Here is an 18,393-nt window from a genome sequence, read left to right as displayed (position 1 = left end):
AAACACTGCGATACGAGCTTCCGTTGTGTTGTAAACCCGTTTGTTGCTTCTGTTGCATAATTAATGCTAAGTTGGTGGTTAAGCAAGCAATTCCTTAAGTAGAGGACTTCAAGGGCCGAGGTAGTCGTTGAATAGTAAACAGGTAAGTCCTAGGAGGTATGTATATGAATGATATGAATCGACACCTAGGTCCAATCTTTGATTTCCGCATACTGAAAACAACGGTCATGTCTCACTGCGATACAATTATTCGGCCGGCTCTCCCAAGTCCCTCAACTTCTTGCGGTCCGCCTCTTTGGCCTGCTCCGACACATTGGGATTCTTCAGTGCAGCCTTGAGTCCGCGAATTCTTTGAATAGTCGCCCGTCAGTGCTTGTTTGGCCGGGGCTTACTGATACACACTCAAAGATGTCACTTACACATTACCCCTATCCTTCTCCTCGGCCATGTGTAAACCCCCGGTTTCGCCAACCGATGCCCTTCTCGCCTTTCTTCCAGCGTGTTGGCCCTTCTCGACGCCCGGCGAAGGGGGTTGTTGAGCTTGACTTCCGCTCGAGTGTGAGTGCGGGCCTGTTGACGAACTCTTGTGGCCGGACGACGAGCGACGTTTGGGTAGTGCCGCCTCCGGCTCCTCCACGGATTCGCCGAACTCGCTGGCTAGGAGGTCACGGTCATGTTCCTTGGCTTCTTGTGAGACACGGGGGTTATGAAGAGCGGCTTTGAGGCCTCGCTCGCGGTTTTTTGGGTCTGCCATGGTGGAAAGTGTCACTGGTGGGGAGAAAGAAATAGAGGTGAGGTTGGCTGGCAAAGCCAAAGATAAGCGAAGACAGTTACTCAAATGAGAAATCTAGATGGGATATTATATGGACTGACACGTCGTCTACCTGGCTGAAGGGTCATTCCCAGGACGCACTCGGACTATGACGTATAGAATGCGCAATTTCTTTCGTCGATCTCTTGCACCGTTCTGGACTGTCAAATCCAGCTACCCCTGACCTTGTGTTTCCAGATTACGGCAGTCTAGTAGTAGAACACATAGAATACAGTATCATACAATCTCCCCTTCAGACTCACCTACCTCAAGCCACGACTACAGCCCAAACGGCCACGTCTCGTCATATTCCAGAGCCACATGGGGCTGATGGACCTCGAGGGCGCCCACATGCCGCGTCTCGTCGAACCAAATAAAACCGTCAAATTGCTCCGGTAGCACCGCCGACGAATAATGTGACTGACGTTCCGTGTGTGGTGCGTAGATGACGCCGATGAAGCGCTCTAGCCGCTTTCTCATGAGCGCCTTCCGCAGCTTCTCGTCGCAGTGCCCTTCGCGGAGGTCGAGGACAAAGCTCTTGACCCCCGAGGCGTGCATCAACTCCTCATAGCTGTTAGCTAGGCCAGGCCGCACTTGCATCACCGACATGTCGCCGTCCCAGCGCCGAGCGGCCGCAACTGTGCCCGTGTTACCGGAGCAGCCGATACTGAGCGCCTGCTTGCCAAACGTCTCCTTGCACAGCTGCCCAATGTTGAGCTCTTCTCGAGACCAGCCCATGCTCGTTGCGCGGGCATCGCCGATGTGGCTGTTGTGTGCCCAGACGACGGCTTTAGCCGGCCCCTTCTTGCCGCGATGCTTCAGCACACGAACGAGCGTCTCAAACATGTGCCTGTCCCGCAGGTTCCAGGACTCGTCGCGGCCGTAGTACATGGCCTTGTAGTACTGTTCGGCGTCTACGCGCTATCAGCAGCAGTGCCTCCCCTGCCTAGCTCTCGCAAGTAAGTAAATCCAACTCACCCTTCACCAGTCTCGCATTCTGCTCTCCGCTATGAAACTCCTCCCCATCGGCCCCCCACGCCGCATACTCCAACCTCTTCGCCAACAAATCCCTCAACACCCTCACCACATCCTTCTCACACCCCTTAAACCCACTCGCCAGCGCCTCCAGCCCATACTCATGCGGCTCCTCCGCCCACATCATCATCCGCGCATACCTCTCCCCCGCCACCTTAGCCATCTCCGGATCCACCCCCTGCAGATACTCCACCACCGCCCGCATCGACGCCCCCAACGAATACAAATCCAACCCATAAAACCCCACCGCCTCGGCCCCCTCCTTCCTCTCACCCTCTCCCCCCCCAACATTCCACGCTCTCAACCACTCCGTAAACCGCTGCACCTCCTGATTCCGCCACATCCAGGTCGGAAAGCGCAGGAACGCCGGCTCGCGGCCCTCCGCGTCCGGCCCCCCCTTGTTCCCCGCCGGTCTCACGCGCGCCGCGTGCCCGGGCCGCTGCCGCACGTACCGGTCGACGGCCTCGGCGTCGGGCCAGTCGGCTTCGACGGCCACGATGTTGAAGCCGTGCTGGGTGATGAGGTGTTTGGTGAGCTCGGCGCGGGCGGCGTAGAATTCGGAGGTGCCGTGCGAGGCGTCGCCGAGGAGGATGATCTTGGGTTCTTCTGCTTCTGAGGAGGAGGGGGGGGTGGTGCAGAGGCGGGTGATGAAGTCGGTGAGGGTGGTGGTGGATTCGGTGAGGGGCGGGATGGGGGTGAGGTTGGCGCGGAGGAGGGGGAGGGCCGGGTCGTCTTGGATGGTGGTCATTTTGATTTTGGGGTGGTGGAAGGGGGTTTGTTTTGGGGTGGTGGTCGCCGTGTGGATGGTTTGTTGTTTGTGTTGTTGTTGTTGTTGATGTTGGTGTCGATTCTGTGGGTGTAAGCTGGTTGGCCTTGAAGTTGGTGAGAGAAATCGGACTAATGCAGAAATAGGGGCGAGTCGCGATGCTCGGCCGAGTGTGACGATGGGGTTCACGACGGTCCCTTTTGGAATATTCATGGCCTTGAATAATTCTGTACGTGTTAGACGCGTCCAAGGGATTCGTGGGTTACAGCGCGTCTAGTAGTTAGATCCATGACGAAAGCGGTCACCCGCGACAGGAAATATTGGATGGTTTGACGTCAGGGCGGCAAACTGATATGCGGGGTGACCAACCTCCCACGGCACAGCATCTCGATTCACTCCCATGGTCCCCATTGGCAGGTTTTACTGACCGGCTTTGTCAGAGGCACCGAGCCGTGAGGGCAACCACAACACGCTTTGCTTCTGGCGGTAAGGGTTAATTTTAATACTCCAGGGGATACTGGAAGCACATCGGGAATCAACAACAGTGGCTGCCTGATACTGACATAGAAACGTCCTGCGTTTATTATGCTTATAATCCTACTCTAAGCGCACCGCGCTGTCTAGGACCCCTCTACCCTATCCCGCCTCCTCACAACCCAACAGGCGCCAGGCCTTGTACTCGGCTGTCCCCTTCCCTGCCCAAACACCCGCGGATATCACCCCCTCAAACAAACCCCGAACGCCAGAAACCCCCCAGATGCAACCATGCAGTAATTAAATGCCATGGTGGACATCTACTTGTGGTTGTACGGGTTGTTGCACCTCTCCGAGACGCGGGCCTTGCCGGTGCCCTGGCAGGAACCGCACATCTGCAGGCGGTTGTTGTAAAGGTGACCGGCCATGGTTCTGGCGTTGCAGGTGCAGTAGGTCTTGGACTTGTGGCAGACCCGGCACATCTTACCGGTGCCGTGGCAGTGCTGGCAGTTGGCGTTGACGGTGTAGGTCCGGCTGGCGGTGGCCGAACGACGGCACGTGGGGCAGGTGGTGGCAGGCATGTTGGCGAGTGTGGTTTGGTATACCGAAAGTAATAGAGAGTAGGTAGTTGTTTGAGTTTGAATGTGGATGTTGGAGTGAGTTTGAAGGCTGAGTTGAGAAGTTGTGACTGTTGATGGCTTTCTTCCCCTTCAGAACGTGGAGAGGTTCGCCGACTTTATAGAGATGTGAACCCGGCATTGTTCTAAATGAGCTTGAGCTGCCTCCATGGTCACCTCGTTGGGTCCCGAGATGGAACCACGTAGTGATGCGATGGCCAGGACAGCGGTCCGAAACAAGTTGTTGTGAGCCTAGGAACTGGCTTGCAGGCTTCAAGGCGTGGCACCTTTGTTGCATGCCTTGGTGTCGTGCTTCAAGTTACCTATTTGGGAAACCTATCACGGCCCATCCGATGTAAGGCAGCGACAAGCTTCTAGTGTCATCGTCCTGTTACGGGGAGCCCGACGCCTTGGTCTCGGTGCTGTACAGGCACCGACCTTGTTTGAGACACAAGGAGGTGACCCGGCTTCGCATGGCGGAGCTGCGCCGCCGTTGAGTCTGCACGATCGTTAGACCAGAAGGATCTTGTAAGTTGTTGGTCTAGAGTGAAGAGCCCGAAGACAACTTGGTCAGAGGCAGCAGGTCAACGGATCCACCTAGCTACGGTATTGTGTCTCAGCTTTGACTATCAGTGTCTTCCTTAAGCCTAATCCCTAAACTTTTGGTGGAGGCACTGACAAGGCAACGAATTCTCAATCAACGTTCAGCGCCGCGATGGTGGCTTGTTGTCTCCATCGTCTCCATCGTCTCCATCGTCTCCATAGTCTCCACCGTCTCCATCATCTACGGGTGCTAATCCAGGCACCTAGACCTGAGACGCCTGCTCGACATCGCAAGACACGGAAGTAAGGGGTTGGCCAAGGTACCTACCAATGCACGCCCGTATTATAACTTGCCATGCTATTAACATTGCTCCTAGACGAGGAAGACTGAGGATCAAGGTAGGTAGCCTTGATACGGCGAGTTTTCGCCAGGCTGGCTGCAACCCACTTATGGAGTAGAGGAAGGGATATATCCTACGTAATACGAATAGAGCGTTTGAATATTGAAGGCAACTAGGACGGCAAGACACCCGGTTGGCTATTTAATTCCCACATCGGCACTCGGCAGTCAGGCAATGTTGGATGAAGCTTCCTGTGGTGCTGTGCCACCGACTATGGATTTGGACTCTTGGAGTCTTGGATCAATGCCACCATGAAAATCCATTCCGCGCAACCACCCACACGCTGTCTTTCTGAGTCCGGTTCCACTGCAATGCAACGCGACCTCGGTCTCAAAAGACCGAGGTCTCCACAAACCCAAACCCAGACCCGTTCGTTCCCCACGCGATAACCCAAAGGAGCGAGGGAGCCAAGATCCTTCTCAGGCGGTTGCGGCAGGCAGCTGCAATAACTGTTTGATCTGCCTCGGAGTGGGCCATAGAGTCGTCCATGGCTATTGCTAATATAAAGCTTTAAAATCCCCAGACAGCCAAACAACCTGAAGTTGGTCTGCCGTGCTCTAGTATGTACAGGCCAGAGCAAAGTATTAATTTGATTGGCTTCCCCGAACTCAGGAACACAAGGGGGCGATTTGATGTCACTCATGACATCATGGAACCAATAACCATAGCTATACCTGGATAGCTACCTGGATAGCAGTAGCGGAGGAGAAATCGACAGTGCAGTGGAGGAGTGAAACGGTTTATTCACCAACAAAACTCAAAAACCCCTGAAACCTACCGACTCTCTCCTAGGCAATGGTCCGACTTTCCCCCTTGTTCGTAATGTTGGGTTGGTTCTCCCTCGGAGACACGCAAGAGCATCACCAGCAGCATGTTCTGAGCGAAGAGGTGGCGGGGCCTGAACCGTTGCCACAGGCCGCCGAGATGGTCCGTGATAAGTGCGTTTGAGTGTCTTCACACGCCCCAGACTCAAACCATTAACGCAGCAACAGGCTGAAAAAGGCCGAGATCATACCCACTGGTACATACGCCCAGCCCCTCGAGCCACACCGCTCCCAAAGACACACACGACGACACCCCAACCCGGAAGCCCCAGTGTAGACTAACTCACCGTCCCAGTCATCGACGACTTCCTCCCCTCCCTCGGCCTGCACGCCACCTGGCCCTCACACCACAAGCGCGCCGAGCTGGGCAACACCCTGCCGCCCTCCCAACTCGGCGACGAGCCCTCCATCGCGCTGCACGACATGCGCGCATCCTCCCAGAACCCCACCACCACCACCTCCTCCTCCAAAAAAGTCACCTACGCCATCACCCTAACCGACCCGGACGCGCCGTCACGGAATGCACCCGCGTGGGGCGAGTTCTGCCACTGGGTCGCGGCCGGCGTGCTGGAGCCGGCGCTGTGCGACCCGCGCGAGCCGGGCCCCTGCGCCCCCGTGCTGTCCCACCTGCGCGAGATTGTGCGCTACAAGGCGCCGGCGCCGCCCAAGGGTACGGGCTTGCATCGGTACGTGCTGCTGGCGTTCGTGCCGAGTAATGGGACGACGGAGAGGTTGCGGCTGTCGAGGCCGGGGGGGAGGAAGAGGTGGGGGTATGGTGGCGGTGGTGGTGATGAGGGTGATGGGGATGGGGATGGGGATGGGGATGGTGGTGGTGGTGGTGATGCGGGGAAGGGTGGGACGAGAGGGGTGAGGCAGTGGGCGAGGGAGAATGGGCTCGCGCCTGTTGGTAAGTTATTGCTGTCCTGGGGTTGTTTGTTTGCTCGTTTTGTATACTTGGGACGTGGTGCTGATGACCGAGTTCAGGGGCCAACTTTATCTACGCCAAGCACGAGGAGTGAGTTGTTGGGTCTCCGTAACCATTGTCCTTGCGGAGTATTGTCCTTTTCCTTTTCCATAGGTGTCTTGGCTTTGGATTGAGACAGGGGGGCGCCGATCACAGCTGCAAGATCAGGCCTGGGCCCCATGTTTGCTACCCAAATCCCAAATCCGAGCCCTGGTGTTCTGTCCTCCCTTGCCTTTTGGGCCGTGTCCACACATAAATCCGACGGGTTACAGACAGCTCGCTATCCTGAATCCCATCAAACATGCATTCCACACGGTATCCGCTTTTGGGCTATCGGTTAACCCTCCTTGGCCCCGGAACCATCCCCGTCGGCCTAATCCGGATGCACCAGCATCCGCTTTAGCCCAGTCCAGCTGAGGAGAGCAGGTGAGTGCGGCAGCTCGGCTTGTTGAACTGTCTGCCATTGGTGGACGTCGGCACCGGGAGGCAACCTTGGAGGTCTGCCGTCCCATTCTGGTGGACGACTGGCTCGTCCATCTTGGTTTGAGAATGCAGTTCACTAATCGTTCTGGGTTGCTTTTTCTGCAGCTCAGCCCAGGAGGCTTGAGGCCTGAGCCCCCCTTGAACACCCCCTGAGTCCTCCAAAGAAGCCCCCCACGCCCCGGCCGGCACCCAAACCCATGGGATCGGCCCTGTGCCACCCCCGCTAATTAAGAGGGGCGAGAGCTCCCATCCCTTTTGCCATGTGTTACCTGAATTCCCTGGACCCTTCGTGCAAAACCAGCTGCTTGCGCTCGTGCGCTCGTGCGCTCGTCCACTCATTCTTCGAGAACCAGTCTGCGGGGACGCGCCAGGGGTGGAGAGCAGAAACAACCCAACGAAACGAAACACACTTCTTATTAGTTCACAAGGTGTCATTCGACGGCCATCGGTGAACCTCTTTACTTATTTATTTATCATGAGCCCACCGTCATACCGATCCATTCAACCAGCACCGGTCAGGGGCGCGAGGTCTGGGAGCGGCGCCCCCTCTGGCTCCTCCAGTTCCTCCGGCTCCACCGGCTCGGGCTGGCTCAGCGCAAAGGGGCTCACAAAGAGACTGAAAGCAGTGACACAAGCATGCCATACATGCCGCCGTAACAAGGCAAAGGTAAGAGCCGCTTCGGACGGTTGGACCCGGACTCCTGGAGCCCGCCAACCCCACGCGCCCAGCCAGTTGGTTAACATATCCACCCCCACCAGTGTGACGGCGTGCGACCTCGGTGTGGCGCTTGCACTTCGAGATCTTCCCCTTGTGGATACGATGGCGAGGCCGGACAGTCGCGACAGGCCGCTCTCAGGGCTCGCCTCGAGGAGCTGGAGAAGATGGTAAAGGACCTCCAGTCAATGTCCGACACCGACGCCGAACGCTATCTCCGTCGCATCAGATCCTCAGCAAATGATTCGTACATTGCCCCGCTTCTCAGCACCGAGACGGACGATCGATCCACCAGACAAGCAACCGTCGCAGCCTCCTACACATCTTCCGAGTCTTCTTTTCCCGATCGCTCCCCAGAGGCCTCGACTTCTCCCGCCGCCTCCGGAACTAGCGGAATTGCAGTCACGTCGTTATCTGACGATCCGTCGCCCTCCCCAAGAGCAACACAGTCGCCAGCCACTGATGACCTCGCCGCCCTCTTACACTTCGATCTGCCTCTCCCCAGCGCCAAAACAACATGGGCCGGCGTCCAGAGCTTCTTCAGCTCGTGTGGAAAGCTCTTCCATATCTACACCCAGGAGCAAATGCTGGACTACTACCGGGCCGTGTTTGGCATCGACGGCAAGGCCGACACCTCCCAAAAACTGGCCATATGTTGTCTGTATGCTTTCGCCTCGGTAGGTATCCAGTACAACGCCGGCGATTTCCAGAAGGGCCTGGGGGAGGCGTTCCACAATGTCAGCCGCCGCTTCTTCTCCGAAGTCATGGAGGACCGACCCCTCGACACCATCAAGGTCTGCACGCTGTTTGCCATGTATAACATCATCGACAAAGCGACGGTGGCCCTGGCTTACGTGGGTAGGTTGCCCCTTTCTTGTGGGGCTTGTCGAACAGCAGGACTGACAGCACCCCGCAGAGGTTGGTCTCAGCATGTCCAAGAGACAGAGCCAGAGTACTGGAGCCTGCCATCCCTCCATGATCTCGTCAGAAGAGTGGATCGACTTCCGGAGGACTTGGCGGGCCTTGCTATTCTTCGCTAGGTGTGTCCTTGCAACACAAGTGTGGCGGTTTAGCCCCCCATTAACCTTTACCAGTTGGCTTTCCTCAACCCTTGGGTATATTTCCGGTTCAGACGACTCCGAGTTTGCGAAACTCCTCCCGGTATGCCACCAAGGACACTGCTGCTAGTGAAACATGGCTTGCTAATCACCATCACCCTACCCTAGATAGCCGAGCAGGATCACGACAGCTACAGCGCGGAGCTGGGTGAGCGTACGTGGGCATTCCGTTCGCCGTGCAACTTGCAACCGTTGGTAGTCTAACCATGTGTGCCTTGCAGTCGTCCAAGCCGAGATGACCAAGATATCGCTCCTCCAAGCCGGCATCCTGCGCAACCACCTCGCCGTCCAGGAGCTCACGACGCTGGGCATGGACGGGGCGATCCGCGAGCTCCAAGACTGGCACAGCCAGCTCCCCGAAGCGATGCAGCTGCAGAGCCTGTACCGGACCGACTGGCCGCCGCTGGTGCGCTGGTCCATCTACCACCTGCACCTCCTCTACCACGGCGCCTTCATGCTGGTGTACCGCCGCATCGCCGCCCACTGCGTCCGCCTGCAGCGCACCGGCGGCGACCTCGCCGTGGCCGGCCGCGAACCCACCCTCAGGAGCCTGGTCGAGCAGGGCATCACCTCGGCCCGCGATACCGCCCGCATCGTTAGCCTGCTGCTCGGCGAGCAGGGCGTCTTCAAGCGCTGCTGGATCGTCATGTAAGTTCCTTCCGTCTCCATCCCCGTTCCACCCCACACCCCACACCCCCTTTTACCCACCCACCCATCCAAGCCCCATCACGCCCTAACACCTCTCTCCCATCACCAGCTTCGCCTCGCACACGGCCTGCGTCGTAATCCTGCACTCGGTCGCCCAAAAGCAACTCCACAACTTCCCCCCCTCCGCCTGGGCCGAGGACATGAAGCGAGCCCAACAATGCATCGACGTGCTGGGCTACTGCGGCAACGCCGACCCCGTCGCGCTGCGCTTCCGCGTGCGGCTCTCGGGCATCTACGACAGCCTGGTGTCGGCGTCCGAGGCCGCCACCCCCCCGCACGCCGCCCGCATGCGCCGCGTCGAGGACTGGGTGCCGCCCCACCCCGATGCCGCCCCCGACGACCTGCCCGCCTACGCCGAGCCCCACCCGGTCGAGTACCTCTTCACCGCGCCCGCGGCGGGGGCTGGGCCCGCGGCGAGCCTGGCGCTGTCGAACCTGGCGTTTTCGTTGCTGTTCGCGCTGTGCCGGCCGTGGACGGACCCGGCTAGTATCGCGGGGGTTTCGGGGACCGGTGCGGGTGGTGGGACCAAGATGGTGGGGGTTGGGTCGGAGGATGGGGATGGTAGTAGTGACGGGGGCCGGGTGGCGCACCCGCCGCTGGAGAAGCTGGATTGGGACTTTGAGAAGGTGACGCCGTTCCGGTGGGATACCGATGGGATGGGGATGCTGAAGGAGGGGGAGGTGGTCGGGGCGGGCGGCTGTTTCTTGGATAGTGAAGGGCCGAGTGGCTGGAGGCAGGCGGAGGATCTGGAGGAGGGCGGGGGGCAGTTGCAGGAGGTGAAGGAGGAGTGGACGGGTTCGGACCAGATGGTGTTGTGTTGATGATGCCTAGGTGGCGTCGGGCTTACCAGGACCTGTGCGTACCGGATGTTGTTGGAGTTGGGGCGATTGCGGTCTGCGACATGTTAGCGGCGGTGTTCTCTTGCCTTCTTTTCCCCGTATCACCTCTAGGCCTGTCCCCGAGGGTCGGACACCAAGGATCCAAAGTATGCTTATGGATACGGGGCAGAACTTGTTGGAACTGGTTGTACACAAGAAACAAATTGCTATTCGGAGAGATCTGAAACCCATGCCGCCCTCGGCAGTCCGTTCATCAAACGCCTTGACCAGCCAAATGGTCTGCCCTCCTCCTGTGAACCCCAAACGCCTATCCCGTAAATACGACAAAATGTCATGACCATATGGCTCTAGTTCCAGTAAATCTACGACGCCAGCAACCGCCCCTGCCCCTCCCCTGGCGCCAGCCCCAGTTTCATCTTCTGTTCACTCTCCTGCCACCGCCTCAACTCGTCGAGATTCACCTGTCCAATGATATTCCCCCTCTGCGTCTTCAACTCGGTCATCTTCATCTCATGCTTCTCCCGCGCCCCGCTCAGCTTGGCGTCCCGCTCGAGCTGTTTCCGCTTGTGCAGCAACTCATACTCCTGAATCATCTTCTGGTTCTCATACGTCAGCTGCTGCACGTTCTTCTCCTCGCGCCCTTGCAACTTCTGCTGCTGCACCTCGCGCATGTGCGCCAGGCTCCGGGCGTGGCGGAGGTCTTTCGCCTCGCTCTCAAGGGTGATCTTGTCGCGGCGCTGGTCGAGCCGTTGATGGTGTGAGTGGTACCGGTGGGAGAGGTCCGCCTCGCGCTTCTGGGCGAGCATCGAGAGGTCGTCGGTGTGCTTCTGCCAGCGGATGCTCGAATGCACGTTGGCAGCGCCGAGCTTAATTTGGGAGTCGTTGTGATGCTTCTCGGCGCGCATCTGGATGGTCTGGTTGTGTTCTAACCCGCGGTGGCGCTGCCGTTGATGGGAAATATCTTCATGTTGCTGAATGGTGCGGTGGTGTTTGTCCTCTTCGAGCTGTGCGATGGCGATGGCCTTTTCGCGCTCTCTCCGAATCGTGTTGGCATGATCTTCCTCCATTAAACGCTTTTGGCGCTCGCGGGCACGCCGGTCACGTTCGTAGTCCCGGATTTCCTCGGGGAGCCCGACCGCGTCGTGGGGTTGGGCTTCTTCAATCGTGGCGTAAAACCGATCCTCCGAGCCGTGGGCCCTGAGGAGTTGTAGGAGGGTCTCGGACGGTGTGCCGAGGAGAATACCCTTGGCCACGTACATTGTGGGTGAGTAGTGCAGAGTGCCATGTTGATACGTGTTTTCGTGGCTGTTGAGTGTTTTGTAGAGCATCCGCTCAAGAAGAAGTCGAGTGATGGATTCGTTGTGCTCGTTATCGAGAGCGAGGAAAATGACCGTTTTGCCGTGGACCTTGAGCAAAGGGCTGGCTTCTACCGCAGAGAGAAGGTCGAGTGCTTCTTCCGCGGCGGCGATGTCGGTCGGGGGAGTGGCTTTCAAGGCGATTTCTCCAAGGGCTGTACGGCCGCCGTGTTTGATCGACCTGAAGTTCGAATCATGCCCAGCTTCAAGGAGAAGCTGCATCACCTGAACATGGAACCCGCGGGTGGCCTCGTGGAAGCTTCCGTCGTTCACAACCGGCTTGCTCTCCAGTAAAAGCTCCACCAGGTCAGCATTCCCAGATCGAGAGGCATAGAAGAGCCCCGAGTGACCGAGAGCGTCCTTGGCCGACACCCTCGCGCCCGACTCTATCAGCATCCGCACAATGTCAACTCGGCCAGATTTCACGGCGAGTAAAAGCGGCGTGGTTCGTGATCTCGGCGTGGTGTATGAGATATCAGCTGGAATCGCTGGTTAGTATGTGTGAATTGCGCGGGATCATATGAGCAAGTGCTTACCGCCGTGATGGATCAACGATTTGAGGACATTCAGGCTAACGACGCCTTCCTCTTGAAGCAAAACCCACATGAGGACCGATGCGGGCTCGAGCTCCGAACTAACCACCCTGTCTTCCCTATCCCGAGCGTGATGAGAGAAAACATGCATAGGGACGGTCGTCTCCAGCCGGCATCCGGCCGAAACCAAGCTATCCAATATGGGTACGGAGTGGCCGTACGACTTGAGGCACTGAAAGATCGGGGGTGGCATTCCCGGGATAGACTTGTTGAAGTCCGGGGCTGTGGCGCGCACGCTCGCAAAAGTGCTGATCAATTTTAATAACAGTGACTCTTCGTGATGGGCCATAACGGAGGCTGTAAGGGCAAGGGTTGCGGAGGAAGGGGTAGCGCCATGGGTTAGTAACAGCATCAAGAGAATGGGGTCCCCTCGACTGGCTGCAATGCTGATGGCCTTGCCGTTCTCGTAGTTGACGTCGACGTTGGCAGCGAACATCCTACGCAAGAACGTGTCTGCTAGCTCGGCTTGGGACTCCTGGCAAGCGAGATGGTCGACAATCTCCACCATTGCTTTGCCCGCGATGGGTCCTGAAGCGCCGTTTTGGAGGAGAATGTCGATCACTTCGACGTTTTCGAAGGAGATCCAGTGCTTGCCGCGACTGACGATGGCCGCCAATGCTTGTCCATAGATAGTACTGTGATGACCCAGATATGCTGACAAGAGGCTAAGCAGGTCATGGTCGAGGGTAGACGCGGCGTACTTGATGCATAATCCATCCTCGAGTGCCGCTTCCGCGCCCGCGTCGAGGAGTAACCTGACCATGTCTAGGTCCGTGTCCTCTTCGAGCACGACGTGCTTGAGCGCTGTGTTGAGGTGATCGAGCTGGAGCCGACTAAGGAGATCACCGAAAAGGAGCCTGCGATCTTCTCTCGGGGCTTTCAGTGCCTCGAGGACAGCGGTGAACAAAGCTTTATAGCCCAGCCCTTGGCCGAGGAGTAGATGGAATGTTTCTTGTCGGAAATTCCGGATGGCATAAATGAAGACCTCGCCGTTGTTGTAATTTACCGATGCGCGTGTCAGGAGTAGCTCCACGATTGCCCTTCTCACTCATTAGCTTGCAAAAGAGGACGCGATGATAAAAGTCCGAGACTTACGCTTGGTCGGGTTCCGTTTTAAGAATTGCCACAAGGGCCTTTCCAGCCGCATCCTCGTTAATTTGGCGATGGACAAGCATTTCGACCAGCAGCTGCTTCTTTTGCCCATCTCGGACATCCATGGCCCATCCCAACGCAGTGCCCAGTGAGTCGGGCGAAGGCTCCTTGGCCAGAATCTCCTCGGCAACTTCCACGGAACCGGCCCGAACAGCGATCTGCAAAGCCTCCCCCTTCCCGAAGTTGACGTCTGCCTTCCCTTCGTGGAGCAAGAGGTAGAAAAGCCGCATATCCCGCTCGATTCCCATCTTGTCCCGGCGCTTCATGTTGGCAACGAGGCAGTGAACAGTCTTGACGAGTGCTTCAGCGGCACAGGGGCCCTGTGCGCCAGACTCCACGAGGAGGCGAGTTGCTTCGTATCGGAACTGCGGCCCGCCGACACCCACGGTTTGCGAGATGGCAATGGCGAGGCTCGTTGAGGATGGCTTGAACTCGAGTAGCTTGGCGACAACGTCGAGTTGCTCGGCGCGAATCGCTTCGATCAAAGCAGCCGCCTCGTACTGGCCTGGTGACTTTTTGTACCGCAGAATAATACCAATGAGGTGAATGCGCCGTCGCCTTACAAGCTCGATCAGGCCTTCGGTTACCAAACGGATCGTCTCAGGTCCGGTGGCGCCTGCAGCCAGGCATAACTCGAGCATCTCACGGTTCAGGCCGGTATCGTACTCTGCGAGCAATGGGCGGAGTTTTCCCACAGAAGCATCGAGAGAGCGGGAGGACGGCTGAACCGCACCGGATAAAAGGAGGGCGACAAGGTCGGGGCGAGATATCTCGACGGCCCTTGTTAGTGCAACGGCGTCGCCGTAGTTGACATCGGCCCAATGCTCCAGGAGCAGACGGACGACCTCGACGGAGCGGTTCTCAACGGCGATCCGAAGGCCAGTTGAACGGCAGGCCAGACAGGGGAGGTGGTGGCCAGATAGGAGAACCCTGAGGAGGTCCTGTTTGTCGTGGAAGACCACCTCCTGGAAATCGTCGTGGAGATGGACCGGGCTCGCACCATGTTCCAGCAACGCAGCCACAACTGCCAAGTTACCCCTGACTATCGCTTCGTGGAGAACGCTGTCAAGATTAGATTGGTCGGCGTGGGCAGCGATTGCATGGACAGTCTCGGGTCGACACCGGATAACGGCTCGGAGGAGGATGTTGTTTCGCTCCCCGGGCATGTTGCGTTGGGTGATTTTGTTCCAAGTGGTGGAGTGTCTCCGGCGGACGAAGTTGACGTCGGCCCCCAGGGCCAGGAGTGCCTTCACCACACCGAGCGAACCATCGGATTCGACAACCTCCGAGAGTACTTTGTTTACCTCCCGAGCCGTGTATACAGTCCCGGCCTGGGACGACAGGCGGTTCCGGACCCATGAGAGGGGTTGTCCGTCGCGGTCGACAGCCCGCTGGGCTTGGAGGAGCTGGGTCGCCTGCTTGATCTCGGGCTCCATGTCATCGCCGGGATGATGAATGCTGGGAGACTCAAGTGAGGCCAAAGGCGGATGTTGGTGTGACTATCATTGTTCGGTGGAAGATGGAAGGCTGAATGGGGTTAGGGGCCCCTTTCAAGCGACGCCGTGAAGGGGCGCTCTTGTCGTACATGCACATGGCTGCAACACAGAGCCAACAGCATGCCGGGCATTTTCACTGCCTTGGGGGCTGCCAACTTGAAACTGTCTGGCTGCAGCGGTCAGCGAGCAAGAAAGCAACTGGAGGATATCGCCCTTGCATGATTCGCGATTCTGGCCCGAGAGTGCGGAACTGCCTCAATAGTCCCATGAGCTGCGCCGCCCTCGCGCTTGACGGGCGATTGTTCACAGTTCCATTGGATGTCAGTGGGGTCGTCGAGGCCCCAAGCAGATCCCATGTGTCGTCGCTGGAGCGATGCTGGCCATTCATTTGGTTGGCTCCAAGCTGCCGAGTCTGCATCAGTAGCCGCTGAAACAATCGCAACCCCTGGCACTACCGCGAATCCCCAGGGGCAATTAAGCGCTCTGGACCTGCAGCTTGGTGTGCATGCGACCCTGGAGGCGACCATGGACCAACAAACCGCGACCTCGACATGCACTCAAGGCGACCAAGCGTTGATCGAAGGAAGAGAAGAAGTCGGCAATTGCCTGATGCGGCCAACACCAGGGTGCCACGACATTCAGGATTCCCTCCCAATTTCGATCCCAGGGGAGGTCACATCAACTCGCCTGCATGCACGATGGTTCCTGGGCCCTGAAAGCCGGGCAGCCTTGTTGGAGGAAATGTTGGAAAGATTTTCCCAATCGAGGGGAATTTTGGAGTTTGCCCAATCTGTGTGATCAGGCAAGCGCCTTCTTTCCAGCTTAGGCCACCATTTGAGGCCTGCGGTGTTCCTGTCAGATGCGGCCCGAACCATCGGCCTTAAGCGGGTGGGCACACATGGCATGGGAGCTGGAGACAAACGGGCAAGCACGAACTGACTGCAAAAGACTCAACGAATGGGAAGCATAGCCCTTTAATTTTCAGCTTGTTGCCTAGCGCACGGCCGCCTGTGTGTTTGTCACCCACCAGCTGGGATTTACCTGAATTGTTCCTGTCCATCTCCCAGGCACCATCATGATCATCCCACGCCCGCCGAACCCCGGAATTTGCCTCACCATTGGCGCGGGGTTTATTTGGTGCTGCGAAGCCCTCTTGCTCTGGCAAGGAGAGCAGTGCACACAGCAGCCGCCGCGACAGCCGTAGATACGGCAAAGGAGTAGCGAAGCCCGTCGTAGTAAACAAGCCGTGCTTTGAGTTGCACATCCGGAGGAAGCGTCTTGATGGCGGATACCGAGTGTCGGATCTCGTCAATAACCTGTGTTGTGCCCTGGTGTAAGTATCTCGCTTATCCCCGGCCTCCGATAATACACAAAGAAATGTAAACAGCAAGGAAAAGGGGCGTACTCTCCATTTGTCTGGTATCTCGCCCAAAGCATCCGGAAGCCGGACGCTGAGCGTGGTTTGCACAATGGCAGATGTGATGGCGACGCCATACACAGTTCCTAGAGAGCGGATCAAGTAGACCGTCGATGCGGTCACAGCATGATCTGAAGTTCGTCAGCGACCATGTCATCAGACCCCGGTCCGAATATTTGTGTGGTCACTCACCCGCGTGATCAAACGTGGCAAGTGAAGTGAAGAGAATGCCCGGATACACGATCCCTTGGCCCAGGTTCGCAGGAAATATGTACACGTAGTACTTCCATACGGAGTCCTCAAAGCCAAGCGACGTGACCAGGGCGTTCCCGATAACCATGAGGATGGCCCCGACTCGAACTAGGGTCACCAACTTCCCCCATCTCGACATGACGATGCCGGCAATGAGGCCACCGATGGGAGTCGCAAGTGAGGGGATCGCGAGGCGTCCACCGGCAGTTGTGGCAGAGTCAAGCAGGACCACCTGGAAGAAAAGAGGAAGGTTGAACAAATACTACAGCAACAGTCAGTCCCTGTTCCAGATCACCAACGCACGCCGATACTCACCGCATATGCAGATGTTCCAACACAGATGTTGGAAAACTGGATCAAAGCAGGCAGCTTGCCGTGAAGCAAGCGGAGCGGGATGATTGGAATGGCGGGAGTCTTTGCTTCCACGATCAGGAAGAGCCCGAGGAGGACGAAGCTGCATATGAGCGAGCCTACAACCCACGGACTGCTCCAGGGAAGCTCGTTGCCGCCGAGGCTGAGACCAACAAGCTGTAGGGAGATGGCAATGACCAGCAAGAATGAACCGGTAAAGTCCACCGTGGCCCACGTCTCTCGAAAGCTTTGGCCCAAGTGAAAGCCGCCCTCGGGGTTCTTGATGACCAATGCACCGACAAAGAGCGCAAAGATCGATATTGGAACCTGAAGGTTGAAGCACCACCGCCAACCGATGCTATCGGCGATGGACCCCCCAAAGGACGCGCCACAAATGGCTCCGAAACCAAACATGCCGTTTTGCAACGCCTGATACATGCCACGCTTGCGGAACGGAATCATATCCGAGTTCACAATCGTCGCTTGGGGAGTATTAGTTACCTGTCCACGCCGATGAGCTCAGAATACACATACCCATCGTCATCAAGCCGCCACCCCCGAACCCAGTCAACGCACGCATGCAGTTGAGGAGCACAATATCGCCAGCAATTCCGCAGCCCAGGCAGCCGAGGGCGAATGTGATGGTCGAGATGAAGAAGCACACCCTGCGCCCAAAAATATCCGACACCCGGCCGTACAAAGGTTGAAATGCCGTGCTTGTGACCAGGTACGAAGTCGTCAGCCACGATGCCGTGTTGGCTGCGTCGAACTCGGAGCTGATCACCGCATATGTCGCAGCTGTGATGGTCCCGTCAAAGCCGTACAGAAAGACATTGGACATGATGGCCACTTGGATCCATAGGAAACCCCTCGGCGGCTTCCAAGAGTCCTCCTCAGGCGCGCGAAGAAGTGGCTGGTCTTCTCGCGCCTGATGGACCCCATTCTCGGTTTCTGGAGATGTCATGATGTTTGCTGCTCTCGCAAAAAGGACGTTGCCGTTCTGGGAAGACTTGAACGATACGGATCGCAATCTACAAAGTCAATGGCGCAAAAGTTGTTGGATTTTGTTGAGCCCATGCTGGCCATCTGAAATTTTGTGGATCGTTGCGTTGGCGGGCGCCGATCGGCCGTGGAACATACTCAATTTACGCATATCCCCGGTATTGCCATACATTACCCCTGAGTCACGCCGAGGCCACCCCTGGCACTTCGGAGCAGACACCGACCGGTTGCCGGGCCGGGGGCATTGCGGGCCTCCTGCCTCCGGTCCCGGCACCACCCCGCACGCCGTCCCGCTCTCAACCAGCTTGCGGCCCATGGTTCTACATGACAACCCCTGGAATATCCAACTGGTCGCTGACACGACCGGTTTGTCGCCATCCATAGCTCCGATGATGAATCCAAGCTCGGGCTCATTGTCCGTTTTTATTGGTCAATTGGGAGGTCTGAGGGAAACGTGAACATTCGAGACCGATCCAC

At 57.6% G+C, this 18,393-nt stretch overlaps 7 protein-coding genes across 7 annotated transcripts; 2 read left to right on the top strand and 5 right to left on the bottom strand.

The window, feature by feature from the left end:
* Positions 1-26: 26 nt before the first annotated feature.
* Positions 27-856, bottom strand: B0H64DRAFT_473427 (Conidiation protein 6-domain-containing protein). Its single transcript, XM_062807995.1, has 2 exons — positions 420-856; positions 27-349 (listed from the first exon to the last, which is right to left on the bottom strand). Exons 1-2 carry the CDS (start codon positions 752-754, stop codon positions 247-249), a joined length of 438 nt encoding a protein of 145 aa, XP_062660806.1. The 5' UTR covers positions 755-856; the 3' UTR covers positions 27-246.
* Positions 837-2,109, bottom strand: B0H64DRAFT_391853 (erythromycin esterase). The gene is made up of 2 exons (XM_062803502.1): positions 1,790-2,109; positions 837-1,725 (listed from the first exon to the last, which is right to left on the bottom strand). The coding sequence occupies exons 1-2, from the start codon at positions 2,049-2,051 to the stop codon at positions 1,091-1,093; spliced, it is 897 nt and encodes a 298-aa protein (XP_062660805.1). The 5' UTR covers positions 2,052-2,109; the 3' UTR covers positions 837-1,090.
* A 3,360-nt stretch (positions 2,110-5,469) lies between these two features.
* On the top strand, positions 5,470-6,490 carry B0H64DRAFT_440765 (phosphatidylethanolamine-binding protein; the record flags this gene model as incomplete). The annotated part of the gene is made up of 4 exons (XM_062806505.1): positions 5,470-5,585; positions 5,640-5,668; positions 5,767-6,378; positions 6,456-6,490. 4 exons carry the CDS (start codon positions 5,470-5,472, stop codon positions 6,488-6,490), a joined length of 792 nt encoding a protein of 263 aa, XP_062660804.1.
* Positions 6,491-7,077: 587 nt separating this feature from the next.
* B0H64DRAFT_391842 (uncharacterized protein) lies at positions 7,078-10,578 on the top strand. The gene is made up of 7 exons (XM_062803501.1): positions 7,078-7,585; positions 7,678-8,491; positions 8,550-8,673; positions 8,728-8,794; positions 8,860-8,905; positions 8,973-9,399; positions 9,509-10,578. Exons 1-7 carry the CDS (start codon positions 7,394-7,396, stop codon positions 10,278-10,280), a joined length of 2,442 nt encoding a protein of 813 aa, XP_062660802.1. The 5' UTR covers positions 7,078-7,393; the 3' UTR covers positions 10,281-10,578.
* On the bottom strand, positions 10,109-10,578 carry B0H64DRAFT_391840 (uncharacterized protein). The gene has a single exon (XM_062803500.1). It carries the CDS (start codon positions 10,527-10,529, stop codon positions 10,287-10,289), a length of 243 nt encoding a protein of 80 aa, XP_062660803.1. The 5' UTR covers positions 10,530-10,578; the 3' UTR covers positions 10,109-10,286.
* A 1-nt stretch (position 10,579) lies between these two features.
* On the bottom strand, positions 10,580-15,151 carry B0H64DRAFT_339095 (uncharacterized protein). The gene is made up of 3 exons (XM_062801194.1): positions 13,342-15,151; positions 12,190-13,286; positions 10,580-12,132 (listed from the first exon to the last, which is right to left on the bottom strand). The coding sequence occupies exons 1-3, from the start codon at positions 14,832-14,834 to the stop codon at positions 10,661-10,663; spliced, it is 4,062 nt and encodes a 1,353-aa protein (XP_062660801.1). The 5' UTR covers positions 14,835-15,151; the 3' UTR covers positions 10,580-10,660.
* An 873-nt stretch (positions 15,152-16,024) lies between these two features.
* On the bottom strand, positions 16,025-18,012 carry B0H64DRAFT_357225 (major facilitator superfamily domain-containing protein; the record flags this gene model as incomplete). The annotated part of the gene is made up of 5 exons (XM_062801613.1): positions 17,449-18,012; positions 16,879-17,396; positions 16,504-16,825; positions 16,300-16,442; positions 16,025-16,210 (listed from the first exon to the last, which is right to left on the bottom strand). Exons 1-5 carry the CDS (start codon positions 17,876-17,878, stop codon positions 16,025-16,027), a joined length of 1,599 nt encoding a protein of 532 aa, XP_062660800.1. The 5' UTR covers positions 17,879-18,012.
* Positions 18,013-18,393: the final 381 nt, after the last annotated feature.

The sequence above is a fragment of the Chaetomium fimeti genome (genome assembly GCF_033439085.1).
Source record: "Chaetomium fimeti strain CBS 168.71 chromosome Unknown B0H64scaffold_3, whole genome shotgun sequence".
In the NCBI taxonomy this organism is placed as follows: domain Eukaryota; kingdom Fungi; phylum Ascomycota; class Sordariomycetes; order Sordariales; family Chaetomiaceae; genus Chaetomium; species Chaetomium fimeti.
This window is presented reverse-complemented; position numbering and strand designations above follow the sequence as displayed.